The sequence below is a fragment of the Guyanagaster necrorhizus genome, assembly GCF_019112545.1.
Source record: "Guyanagaster necrorhizus MCA 3950 unplaced genomic scaffold BT62scaffold_24, whole genome shotgun sequence".
NCBI classification, from domain to species: domain Eukaryota; kingdom Fungi; phylum Basidiomycota; class Agaricomycetes; order Agaricales; family Physalacriaceae; genus Guyanagaster; species Guyanagaster necrorhizus.
The window spans coordinates 217,715-229,605 of record NW_025064903.1 but is presented as its reverse complement, the minus strand read 5'-3'; the positions used below and the strand labels follow the sequence as shown (position 1 = coordinate 229,605).

At 49.5% G+C, this 11,891-nt stretch overlaps 6 protein-coding genes across 6 annotated transcripts; 2 read left to right on the top strand and 4 right to left on the bottom strand.

Moving 5' to 3' along the window:
• Positions 1 to 2,008: 2,008 nt before the first annotated feature.
• Positions 2,009 to 2,383, bottom strand: BT62DRAFT_876570 (uncharacterized protein; the record flags this gene model as incomplete). Its single annotated transcript, XM_043182547.1, has 1 exon — positions 2,009 to 2,383. A coding segment is annotated over one exon (375 nt), but the record flags the coding sequence as incomplete, so codon positions are not given.
• Positions 2,166 to 4,106, bottom strand: BT62DRAFT_337353 (uncharacterized protein). The gene is made up of 3 exons (XM_043180549.1): positions 4,045 to 4,106; positions 3,335 to 3,995; positions 2,166 to 3,275 (listed from the first exon to the last, which is right to left on the bottom strand). Exons 2-3 carry the CDS (start codon positions 3,788 to 3,790, stop codon positions 2,388 to 2,390), a joined length of 1,344 nt encoding a protein of 447 aa, XP_043036741.1. The 5' UTR covers positions 3,791 to 3,995; positions 4,045 to 4,106; the 3' UTR covers positions 2,166 to 2,387.
• Positions 4,051 to 5,011, bottom strand: BT62DRAFT_1009426 (uncharacterized protein; the record flags this gene model as incomplete). The annotated part of the gene is made up of 4 exons (XM_043177551.1): positions 4,051 to 4,116; positions 4,170 to 4,409; positions 4,463 to 4,657; positions 4,712 to 5,011. The coding sequence occupies 4 exons, from the start codon at positions 5,009 to 5,011 to the stop codon at positions 4,051 to 4,053; spliced, it is 801 nt and encodes a 266-aa protein (XP_043036740.1).
• A 37-nt stretch (positions 5,012 to 5,048) lies between these two features.
• BT62DRAFT_935193 (uncharacterized protein) lies at positions 5,049 to 5,992 on the bottom strand (the record flags this gene model as incomplete). Its single annotated transcript, XM_043186885.1, has 4 exons — positions 5,049 to 5,484; positions 5,538 to 5,626; positions 5,676 to 5,735; positions 5,852 to 5,992. The coding sequence occupies 4 exons, from the start codon at positions 5,987 to 5,989 to the stop codon at positions 5,202 to 5,204; spliced, it is 570 nt and encodes a 189-aa protein (XP_043036739.1). The 3' UTR covers positions 5,049 to 5,201.
• BT62DRAFT_1078614 (uncharacterized protein) lies at positions 5,549 to 7,487 on the top strand (the record flags this gene model as incomplete). Its single annotated transcript, XM_043179406.1, has 3 exons — positions 5,549 to 6,016; positions 6,045 to 6,175; positions 7,168 to 7,487. The coding sequence occupies exons 1-3, from the start codon at positions 6,012 to 6,014 to the stop codon at positions 7,485 to 7,487; spliced, it is 456 nt and encodes a 151-aa protein (XP_043036738.1). The 5' UTR covers positions 5,549 to 6,011.
• Positions 7,488 to 8,898: 1,411 nt separating this feature from the next.
• BT62DRAFT_972559 (uncharacterized protein) lies at positions 8,899 to 11,870 on the top strand. Its single transcript, XM_043189077.1, has 17 exons — positions 8,899 to 9,371; positions 9,438 to 9,449; positions 9,506 to 9,556; positions 9,613 to 9,737; positions 9,786 to 9,877; positions 9,932 to 10,057; positions 10,121 to 10,257; positions 10,317 to 10,433; positions 10,485 to 10,671; positions 10,731 to 10,806; positions 10,863 to 10,998; positions 11,052 to 11,089; positions 11,146 to 11,220; positions 11,277 to 11,347; positions 11,401 to 11,594; positions 11,655 to 11,666; positions 11,725 to 11,870. Exons 1-17 carry the CDS (start codon positions 9,246 to 9,248, stop codon positions 11,776 to 11,778), a joined length of 1,629 nt encoding a protein of 542 aa, XP_043036737.1. The 5' UTR covers positions 8,899 to 9,245; the 3' UTR covers positions 11,779 to 11,870.
• Positions 11,871 to 11,891: the final 21 nt, after the last annotated feature.

The following is an 11,891-nucleotide window of genomic DNA, read 5'->3' as shown; positions in this document are numbered from 1 at the left end:
AGGATAGCAAGATCCTCGGATCCAGAAGCGTTTTCGGACGTAGAGTGAAATGAAATGAAATGAAATAATGATACGCGGCGGTGAGGTGAGTTTAGTGAGGGATGGCATGGCATGGCATGGTATATTCGAGTGGTGGAGGGCGTATATAGTAAGAAAGGAGGTAAATTCGGAGGAGGAGAAGAATCAGGTTTTTTGTGAAAGATACAGGGTCGTGTGATTCGGGAGATGTCACTCACTCGGATCTAGGGAGACATAAGAGGGGGGGGGGGGGCTAAACATTTTTAGAGATAAGAGGTGACCCATCCATATCTAAGTTTTTTTTTTTTTGGTAAAGTGACGAGTTTAGCTTTTAAACTCTCATGGTCTATCTAGTAGATGATGATGATGATGTCAGATCGCCATCGCCAATCATTGCGCCATATACGTATTTCTGCGTAGAAAAAACGAAGGAACATCCCGTTCTTCGCAGTTAGCGTCTGGAAGTTACGAGTAACATACACCGAAAGCGGTGATTGCCAAATCGAGCGAGGAACCGATGACGTGTTTCGCTTGCCGGGCCGGGTGACCAATCAGTGAAAAACGCCATTTTCAAACTGCTGGGCAGTTCTACTTGGGGGGGGGGGAGCACATAAATCCATGTTTATTGTCAGATGTCGAAACATGCTGTTGGTTATTTCCCCATCTTTCTGATCCAGGTGTGAAAAAAAACCTTCGATAGGAACCTACCAGTGGCAGAGTCCCTGCACCTAGTAGCCTTACCAATACTGTTCATCCAAGGATACACTTTGTAATCGGTTTCCAAGGCAAATTGGCTCCACCAACACAATACTCTTATCAACACGCCGCCCGAACAACCCGGGGTTGACATCCTCAATGTTGCGTATGATGGATGGTAAAAGAAACCCGCTGTGACCGCCAACAAGGATTGATTCTTTCTCTGATAAGAAATTTCGTAGGATATCATCCCTGCATGTCAGCCAGCCAATGTTCCCTCATGCTCAGGCGTAGAAGATACAGCGAGCGATATACCCATTCGCCTAGAGAATTCGATTTCTTACACGGTTCCGCACCGCAGATATCATATTTGCGAGATCTTCAAGAACACCAGGCCAGGCGTCTGTCTGGCCCTGTGCTTGTCAGACCCTGCCCGCCTCGGTTCAACTGGAGCCAGCGAGAGATTGGAAAGAAGTGATGGGGATGTTATTTCAACAAAAGGTATGTATATATGCAGTGGTCATACTCGGCACATTGACATCATAACACTTGTATGAGCACAAGAAAAACCGGGGGAGAAGAACACGTCAGTCCCTTACTATCTCCCAGATGCATGCATCATCATTACCTAGCGAATACAGGTCATCAGCCTCATTTCGATGCTGGGCTCGGAGGGGATGTAGGGAATGCCCCACACGTTCCAGACATGCAGCTTTCCGTTCACCGGGCGTTTCTTCTTTGACGTCCTCGTTGACACCGTACCCGTACCTGTTGTACCCGTCGTAGCGGTCATCCGCTCTGCTGCTGCAGTCGTGGTCCTGTCGCTCGCATCATTTTGTTGCCCAAGAGTTCGAGTCACTTCACTCATGGCAGGAGCAGTCCCACTGGCAGAAGCCACCACCGCTGGAGAAGCACTAGCACCCACGGTCGTGGAGGTGGCAGGGGCCCGTCTCCTAGGGGCAGCTGGTGTTGCTGTCGTGGCCCTTCGGGATGGAGTAGTGGCTATATCTGTCGTAAGGGCGGTCCGTCGTCTGGGCGTGTTAGTATCAGTCGCTACGCCAGTTCTTCGTCTCGGTGCAACAACTGTGTCTGTCGTGGCCAGGGCTATTGTCCCAGACGTGGTGGTGCCCTCCGCCGTCACAATAGCAGCAGATCCGGCCGTCATAGGGGCGGATTCTGTTGTAGTGGCATTTCTCGCCGCCCTAGCAATGGCCGCAAGAGCCGCCTGAACAGCATTAGCAGCCGCAGCAGCCGCGATATCCTCCTCAGTAGGTGGAGGATTCGCCGGCGGCCGCGGAACTGCCAAAATAATCTTCGTCTCGTCTCTATTCATGACACTCCCGCAAACGCTTCCTCGCACGTCATCGCTCATCGACACATGATGGACCTCGTACAGACTCGGATAATGATGAGATACAACTGTATTAGTTTTCGGGATCTCGCCATGTTCAGAGGGGTTATATTTGGACGTTATCTCACCGTGAACGGTGAGGAACTCTTTAACATTGTAGGACCAATGAATCGAGACGACGCGCGTCCCGTAATCCATTGTTTGGCCAGGAACGATGTCGGATATAGGAGAGGTGGGATCCACTAGCCACGCGCGTGTTAACCCATTTTTGTCACCAGCTGCGAAGAGTTTGGAGTTCCATGGCGACCAAGATATGGCCTAGTCAAGTTAAGATAATCAATACAGGGTGCAATTGAAGCGATAGGGTATAACTTACAGTGATCGGCGCACCATGCTTGATTTCCTTCGGATAGCTTTCACTTCTGAGTCTCCTAGCAGACTCTGGAACGAGACCTACGTGCATCGGCTGGTTAGTCTTTGCATTCCAAACTAAAACATTCCCGTCAACATCTCCACTGGCGAACATATAGTTGCTGGTGTTAAAGTTGTACGCGATCCTCGTAACCATGGCTTTGTGGTATCTGGCCACCTTTGTACCCTTCTTGATCTTGTCTTTATCCAACCGCGTATCGTAATGCCTTATGCTACCTTCAGCATTACCGACCGTCAACACTGGTCCATTCCAGGCAAGGGCAGTAGGCTCCTTCATTGAAAAGCTGACAAGTTTCTGCATCATCTTGATATCCCAGATCTCGATCACTCCGGCGCGAGAGGCTATCGCGATCGACTCTACACCCTCCGGGCCAAACGCCCCGATGGCCATGGCGGTAAGGTTGCCATCTTTGACCTTGCACAATTGGGTGGCAACATCATTTGACGACAGCTTCTTGTAGAAGATGCGATTGCGGCGGGGGAAAAACAAAATGTTGTGCTTGGAACACGCTAGGGCGACTGCAAGATTATCGTCGAAGGGAGTTGGGGGATTGAAGTCGATGGTGACGTCGCGTTTCTGAAGGTGGTGTTTCGCTGACGCGGCATGTAACTCGGGAGGGCCAGAAGATCGGAGAGACGAGACTGACTGGCTGCGAGAGAGAGGAGGGCGCACGGGGCTTGGGTTTGTTGCATTCAGTTTCTCGCGAAACGTTTTACTCTCCCAAATTGTCAATTCGGGATTGCGAGTGCTAGTGCGAGAAGAAGAGGTGCTGCCATACTGTAGTGTAGAAACCTGTCGTTATCCGGACAGACAACTCATACAGTGGCGAAACTTACGAGATCTTGAAATGTAGTGAAAGAAGCACTGTGTCGAAGCGAATGTGAAGAGATCGAAGGAAAACTGGTTAACTGACTGCGAGAAGATGTCGGTGGCAAGTCATGCGATGGATTGGATGCTGGGGCCGGCGGTGGCAGCATCGATAGGGAGGCCGCGCGTGAATGAGCAGAAAGACTTGAAGTGAGAGGACGTAGCATCCTCTGCCTCTTCTTGTCTGCCTCTTCTTCGAACTCTGGACTCGGGGACCGGCGTCGTTTAAAGCCGCTAATAGATTCGCTACCATCGAAAGGACGACGAGGTGTTGGCAAAACGGACTGGTTGGCCGAGGACGTCGAAGCAAACGACTCGTCAGCCATGGTTAGTTGGTGGCAGGAGGCAAAGAAGCTAGCAGAACAAATCTGTCCGTTCTTGAGCATGGTCTTGTGTCGTCTTGTTTGTGCGACGAGTTGCAGCATCCCGCGGGTGCTCTGAACAATACTTGCCTGTTTCGTCCAGACAATACAGTTTGTCTCACCAGTCGAGCTTTTGAAGATACAAGCGATTAACGTGTTCAATGAAAAGAGGTCAACTCACTACAAGGTTCTATAAACAGCGAATACAACATGGTTCGATAATAGCTACATGCTTCAAGAAATTGCGACATGGTGGTATAAATGTTTCCTATGAACAGACGTGAATAGATGTCAGAGGGTAGGAAAATGACATTTACAGTTATCTACTCTCGTCTCAATGCTAAACGTGTTAGAGATACGGATCGATGGGACGGGACCTCGTCGTTTCCCTGAAAGATACCTCAGCACATAGACATTTTGCATCCGGTACCTGGAGACTGACCTTTAGTCGTTCATCCACGTGATCCTTACCCCAGTACTTGGAATTTAGGTCCATGTATGCTTTCCGTCGTCGCTTCCGAATCTCCTCTTTCATTTCAAGGTGTCCAAGATAAAGGTCCCAGGTGTATTCCAAGACTCTTTGCTGTGTCCCTCCCCGTAGCAGGCGCAAGGCATCCCCGTACTCGTACAGTTCCGACGAGTAATGTTGCTCATCTGGCATTCCCGTCCCCGGGGTCCATTTCTACAAGCTCTTATAATTCAGCGTATCGCATCAACACAACAGGTATCCCTCACGGCGTCTGGCCCAATTTTCCCTACATACCAAAACGTAAAGTATTCGCCGCCTTCGTCATGTTTCTTTGGGCCCCACGAACGGACCGAGACGTAGACTGCCTCCGTATGGGGGCTCTCTCTCGCTCCAGGATCCTTAGGGGGAGCAGGGGCCCGGGTGACTTTGTACAGCGGGAAGTGTTGGGCTTCGTATCCAGACTGCATTGGCACAACATGAGTATATGCACGCCGTGATTGAAGAAAAATGCGCACCTCCTCGTACGCCTCTCTCACCGCGGCCTCCTCCAATGATTCTCCTACATCTTTCCTTCCTTTAGGCAGAAAGTACTCCTGCCGTAGCGAATCATAACAGACGACAACCTTGTGCGACGAAGGCTGAATGATGACCATTCCTGAACCCATCATGAAGTCGCAGGACGCCCATCCACCATCAGGAATTTCGGCGGAGCTCCATTGAGAGAATACCCGTGGTGGCTGCGGTGGTGATGAAATCGATGATTTCGTCACTGCTCGTTTCGTTCCTCGTCGCTTGCGGTGAGATCCAAAGCCCATCGTCGTGAGAAATGAGGTTATATATTTCATCAAAGGGTGAAGATGGAAAGAGCACAGCCACGACCCATATATATCAGCCTTGCGCAGGATCACTTTTAATACAAAAAATAATAATAATTAATCATCGTTACTAGTCGTCAGTCGTTTACATTGTCGTCAGTACGAACAAGTCGTGAATCGTGGTCCACCATTACAGTAGTGCGGTTGAAATTTCAAGAGAAAGTGCAACGGACAGGATCGTGTACAGCCCAGAGAGAGATATGGGTACGGCTCTGGGTATCGCTGCACTTGAACTCGTCGAAGTACTTGCCGAGCCCGTTGAAGAAGCAGAAGCGCTGACCGTCACCTCGCCGTCCGATTCTGACACGTTGCCCAGTAATGTGCTTTCTAATGCGCAAATCTTTCTCATTCCAGAGACAATGCTGGGTAAGTCATTGCCTTCTAAAACGTCTGTCTGGTTCGTTGCTTGAAAGCTACGAGTTCGCAATGAACATTACGACAGTCACAATAACAGGAAAGTGCATACCAGTCGACACACTGAGGGAAGACAGACTGGAAAGTCTCCGTGCAGGCGCATTCGATAACATTAATGAAGGCTCCGGGATTAAATATAATCTGAAAGCAATGATTATTGTAGGTCTCTCGGCAAAATCAATGGATATACCATAGAAAAATTTGCCAGGACGGGTGCAGCCTCCGCACAGTTCTCAATACTCGAATAATTCTGTCCATATCGGTGTAAGTACGACAGCGCGGCGACCTATCTAAAGATTCTCCATCCGAAGACAGGGAGCCCCGCTATTCCTTCCATGACTGAAAGGCTGGATAAAAGCCCCTCACCTGTTCGCAGATGGGACAAGACGCAGGCGAATCAGGAAAATAGGGAGCTGTTCGGTGTACGAGAGCCTGGGAACGGCTCGACAAGCCAGCAGGGAAGGGAGATCCCTTTGCTACGAGAACGAGACCAAGGAACAGCATAAGGAAGGTCGTGAATTGCACCATGATGTAGGTCGTCATTGAGCGTCTCGAGCAGGGGAATCGTGCTGGCCGTCCTGTGCGGTGGTGACGGTGAAGTGGAACGATGGGAATTCGAACTCAAGAGGACTATCCGAATGACCTCATCGGAAGCCGGATGTTACGGGCCGCAACTGACCCGGAAGGAGGGTAAGCTGAGCATTTGGTGAAGAATGGTTCAGTTTCGTGATGAAGATAATAGAATACATGAGAGCAATGAACACAATTTAAAATTTGGATGTCGACCATGGGAAACAAAACAAGTGACTGGCTAGACTGTAGCTATTGTCTGGTAGGCTCCAGCACCAGCCTAGCCCGAGTTCTAAGAGACAATTCCGCATCAATACTATACACCCCAGGAGCCGAATTTTCTGTCTCCTCTACAGCTCGTGCCAGGGTCCATGTAATGTTCTTCTGCGCAAAATTGACTGTCATTTCCAACCAGAAACGACAAGTAATGACCGACGCACGTATGACAAATATACCTTACAGTCAGTGGTAAAACTCAAAATAGCATTTGTTCCGCCTCCTCGACGGAGGTCGGGATGGCCTCGAGGAGGCCCCACAATGCGCCAAAGCCCTTATTGGTTGAATCTAGAATAGCCAGAGTACTGCGTATCCTCTGCCAGTCTGTTTCTTCACCGAGGAAAAGTCGCACTTACGTCCTGGATCATCTTTTCAGTTCCCACCACGACGTTTCCGGATGTCTCGGCCACAGTTTGAACTCTCAGAGCTCCACGTTTAAAACAGCATCTTTTTGTTTGACTCTACCGTAAGAGGTCTTCATCCGTACAGCCGTTCGACGTAGTCCCATAAGGTCCATTTTTTTCCGTAGTTTATGAGGACGAGGTGTATGTGTAGAAGCTATAAAAAAACAGGTTTTAGAAAGAAGTATTACCAATATAGGTGAGAAACAGTGCATAGCAGCCACCAAAGCTTCCCGTCGCATAGAAGGTCACCAATAGGAGGCGTCAGGTGTGAGAAAGGGTTACGCGTATCAGTTCATCTTTGAGGTTCTCTCCAGGAAGGATGTCATGCTCGTAGTAAAATTAAAGCTTTCACCACTATCAAGCAACCGTCACTGGTAGCACACACCCTTGAAACTTGCTAACGAATATCCCTGACGCGTTTCATCATCTGAGATGACGACGCGACTACTAACATCTTCGAAGAGGGTGATCATGTTCGCCGTGCGATAGAACATTATCCTTTGTCAGAGAGCAGGGAGCAGTGTCGAAGTGGCGTTATCAGCAGTAGGCAAGGAAGGGGACTGGGATGGACAGCTAAAATGCTACCGAAAGATGACGGCGTCCAGTACCACGAGCAGGATGAAACCGACCACGAAGACAACGCAGAGTCTGACCAACGAGGCTATCTAATACCAGACAAGGATGTCAGAGAAGCCTGGATCCGAATTAGAGGAGCCTTTTCAGAGGGGGAAGACGTTGCAGATGGAGACTGAGGGTTTGTACGAGTAGTGGGGGATCATCCTGGCGTGGTAGAACATTACGTCTGAATAGCCAAAGAGGTCTTGATGAGGGAACCTCTTCATCTCTCTCACGTTGTCAAGGCAGAGAACTCAAGCTTGGTGGGAAGAATAGCCTGGCGAGCCGGCTTTATAGATACTCGCGGTACTCGGAAGAGAAAGCTAGTCAGCACGTGCAAACGTTTGTTAAAAAGATCGTGGGAGACTTTCATTCAACAGTAAACCTTTCCGATCCTTCGACCTTCTTTTCATTCATGCCAGTTGCTATCACCTCTATTAAAGCGTTTGATTAGTGGAAAGTACTACGCTGTGGCCCAAGGTCAAGAATGAACTGGGATTTGATCACTGGGCAATTGCCGAACACAACTGTGTCCGTAAATATGAGTAGTCCGGCTCCGTATATATGATTCTGCAGCGCACGATGTTCGGGATGGTTTTTCATCACGGCCGTAACAGTCCAGACTCCGCGGACTATGTCTTCTTGAAGTTGTAGGCAAAGAGAATAAGCGTTCAGTGTGTATCAATATTGTGTAATGTGAGAAAGTAGTCAGACAATCGCACGTATTAGTCCCCTCCTTCCATCCTTGAATTTTTGGGGTTTCATTTGACCTCCCTGTATCACTATCACGCTATGGAACTCCCTTTGTCAACTCACCGGTTTGATTTCGTGGCGGTGGAGGTGTCACTTTACATGCGGACGAATGTGTAATTTTCTCTGAAATTCCTTGCCTTTTCCTCCTTCACTCTTCTGGTGTGAATCGTTGAGAACACAAGTATAACGTGCTCAGTGCAACCCAAAAAATGGAAGGTGCTTTTCGACGTTGCAGCACTGCCTTAGGCTGCCGAGCTATTTCTTTAACCCGACTTTGCGTCACCTCGACGTGCTTCTAATTTGTCCACTCGGCGCTCCTCCCTCGGGTAAAATCTGATATACGCCTTTGCCCGTGGGGTTTCGAAGTTGATACGGGGGATCGGCAGGCTTGGAATTGAAATACCCCATGGGCTGAACTGTCAGTTACTCGTGCACATACACTGAAATGTTGATATGCAGCCTTTTTTCGGTAGCCTTTCGAGTACAAGCGATGGCTCGTGACCGGGGGGAATATGAGCCATCGAAGAAGAATACGCTTGGAAGTTGGAGGTCCTTGTGAAGGCGGACCTTAGTCGTTGGTAATGCCTGAACGTTGCTCCGAAGGCCCGAAGCGGTAGCCCGCCACTTCCGTGTGAAAAGGATGTTGCCCAATTGGGATCGCGTCGGCATCGGCACGGCTTGCTGTTTTGAGACTATACCACCACCCTTTGAACTCGGAAATTTGGCTGTCTCGCGACGCCATTCGTTCTTCTTTTCTCCACTAGAATCGGAGCATTTCCCAAGATTTCGCAGCTTTAGACCAAGTGCGTTAGCGGCGATAGAGATCTAGACCGCATCAAAAAATTCTTCCCAGGACGCCCACTGCGAAGTCCTCGTTGTGTGCTCTGTATCAAGTGAGTCTTTTTTGCTCCTCGGTGTGCATCATGTACAACTGGCACATTCTCGAGCTTCTCCATGAAAGAGAAATCGCCCGCACGGCACTGCTTTGCCGCTCATGCCGACTCCGTTTGACGGGAGGTGCCTGACACACTCGGCATTGTTCCGCCGCATCAGGTTTGATCCCAGAATTAAAAATTGGGAATGTAGGGCGTGCCGTCGTATTTAACCAGTCGCACTCGGGTTTCGTGCTCGCACCACCAACCATGAGGGTTACCTCCTCCCTACGGAATGTCTCCCCTTCAGTCTCCTCTGCTCTAAGGGAACGTGTTCGCAGGCCTTCTTACCTCAAGAAACTTGCCCAACCTGCAGACCTAGCTCCTCTATTCCAGGTCCGTTGTCTTCCGAGTCGTACTCACTGTCATCGAATTGGCTGACGTGTAAATTTTGACCTGCAGAACGATGACTATGTATGTTTTCTAGCTATTGTCTAGATATGGCCCTAAAGTCACGTCGGGAAACACAGATCGGGTGGTCCGGCTTCACCGGTGTCGGATATCCCAAGGGCGTTCCAACGGTATGTCACCATTACGCACAGTGTCGGAAGACTGATTGACTATTCTGGATCGATAGGCCATCGCTGACCATATCGAGTCCAATAACCTTCAATCTGATCCTGCGACCAAGAAAAAGTTCAATCTCTTCGTTGGCGCGTCCGTAGGACCAGAGGTCGAGGACAGATGGGCACATCTTGATATGTATGTTTCGTATCTCCACCTACAATCTTTCTCACTAATGCAAATTAGGATCCAGCGCCGCTACCCACATCAAGTTGGCAGGGAAATTGCCAAGGGCATCAATGCGGGGAGAATTGACTTCGCGGACAAGCATCTTTCAAGTATGTTCCGTGATTCAATTTAATGCGGGACCGGATTGAACACGTGTGCGTCAGTGTTTCCCCAGGATTTGACCTATGGATACTACAGTCTGAAGAAAATGCACGGGGATCCGTCGAAGCCGCTTAACTGGGCCATCGTGGAAGCTACTGCGGTCACGGAGGACGGATCTATTGTGCCAGGTGAGTGATACCCCACATTTGATTGCCCTGCTGGCTTTGATCCCCAATCAACGACACCTTTAGGTGCATCCGTTGGTGCTACTCCCGAAATTGTGCAGTCCGCGGAAAAAATCATCATCGAAGTCAACACTCTCATTCCTAATCTCGAGGGTCTCCATGATATTAACCAATCGTTTATTCCCCCACACCGCCAACCTTATGTGAGTCTTTTCCTAGACTTTTTTTGTCTCATGACGACGAAACACATCAATTTGTCTAGCTCATTACCCACCCGTCGGACCGTATCGGAACTACGGCTATCCCTGTAGACCCCGAGCGCGTTGTAGCCATCATTGAGAGCAGGCAACCCGATAACACGAGTAGCAACACCCCGGAGGTCCGTTTTCCAAGCCATGTTCTTATCGCCGCATATTGACGCGAGGACTAGAGCGATGACAGCAGGGCCATTGCCCGTCACCTGATCGAGTTTTTATCAGACGAGGTCTCGGCAGGTCGACTTCCCAAGTCTTTGTTACCCTTACAGTCGGGTATCGGAAACGTGGCCAACTCCATCATCGGTGGTCTCGCAGATGGTCCGTTCGACAGGGTGCAGGTCTGGACTGAGGTTTTGCAGGGTACGTTATATCACCACGAAAAAGGACGGACGGCGATGAAGTTGACGGCGGCTCACCAGATACATTTATCCGTTTCTTCGATTCTGGAAAGCTTGATTTCGCTACCGCCACCTCTATCCGATTCAGCCCCGAAGGGTAAGCGCTTTCGTCTATTTCAGACGTGTTTGGAGCCCTCATCTGCAGTTTCACAGTTTCGACCACTTCTACGCTCACTGGGCAGATTATAAGGATCGTCTCCTCCTTCGTTCGCAACAGGTTGCCAACTCTCCCGAGCTGATTCGACGACTTGGCGTCATTGCCATGAACACTCCTTTAGAAGTTGATATTGTAGGCCGTTCTTTCTAACGTCACTTCCTCTGCTCATCGGTGTCCGCGCGCAGTACGCCCATGCTAACTCCACCAACGCCTTGGGATCTAGGTGAGAACTACAGGCCTTTTGGACCGCGTCTCGAGCTGACGGGTTCTTGTCGTTAGGATGTTGAACGGTCTTGGAGGATCCGCTGACTTCTTGAGGAATGCGAAGCTCTCTATTATGCATACGCCGTCGAGGTAAGCCCCGCTTGCGTTTCCCAAGTCCGATTTTCGTCCAACTGACCGTTCTACAGTCGACCAACGAAGACCGATCCCACCGGTATCAGTTGCATTGTTCCTTTCGCTTCGCATGTGGACCAGACTGGTGAGATGCCCGAGTGTGTGTTCGAGCCATAACGGAGATCTGACTGCGTATAGAACATGACTTGGACGTTGTCGTTACTGAGCAGGGTCTTGCTGACCTTCGTGGCCTCTCTCCTCGTGAACGTGCCCCTCTGATCATCGAGAAGTGTGCCCACCCTGACTACAAGGATCTGCTCCATGAGTATTATGACCGCTCGTTGCATGAGTGTATGAAGAGAGGTGCTGGCCACGAACCCCATATGCTGAGGGTAAGATCCTTCTGTTGCACATTCAGATGTGTGCTCACTCTTTCCCTTTTCTTTTTACAGAACGCATTCAAAGTGAGTCTTTTCTTTCCTACAAAGGCGTCTAAGTTTGTTAACGCGTTGCGTTTTATAGTTCCACACGAACTTTATGGAGCATGGAACGATGAAGTTCAAAGCATGGGATTAGTCGGTGTGCAGTGAACAATATACCTACTACGTCATGATAGCATGCATGTTGAAAATTTATAAATAAATAAACATTTGTACATTTCAGCAGTCTGTTTACTGGATTTTTCCACC

Excerpts from the sequence above, each read along its gene's own strand:
- BT62DRAFT_337353 (XM_043180549.1), bottom strand. The coding sequence starts at position 3,790 with ATGCTGCAACTCGTCGCACAAACAAGACGACACAAGACCATGCTCAAG. Across the intron at positions 3,276-3,334 it reads TCACTACATTTCAAGATCTC|TATGGCAGCACCTCTTCTTC; the intron begins GTAAGTTTCGCC and ends TCTACACTACAG.
- BT62DRAFT_972559 (XM_043189077.1), top strand. The coding sequence starts at position 9,246 with ATGAGGGTTACCTCCTCCCTACGGAATGTCTCCCCTTCAGTCTCCTCT. Across the intron at positions 10,672-10,730 it reads CTGGACTGAGGTTTTGCAGG|ATACATTTATCCGTTTCTTC; the intron begins GTACGTTATATC and ends GCGGCTCACCAG. Across the intron at positions 11,221-11,276 it reads ATTATGCATACGCCGTCGAG|TCGACCAACGAAGACCGATC; the intron begins GTAAGCCCCGCT and ends ACCGTTCTACAG.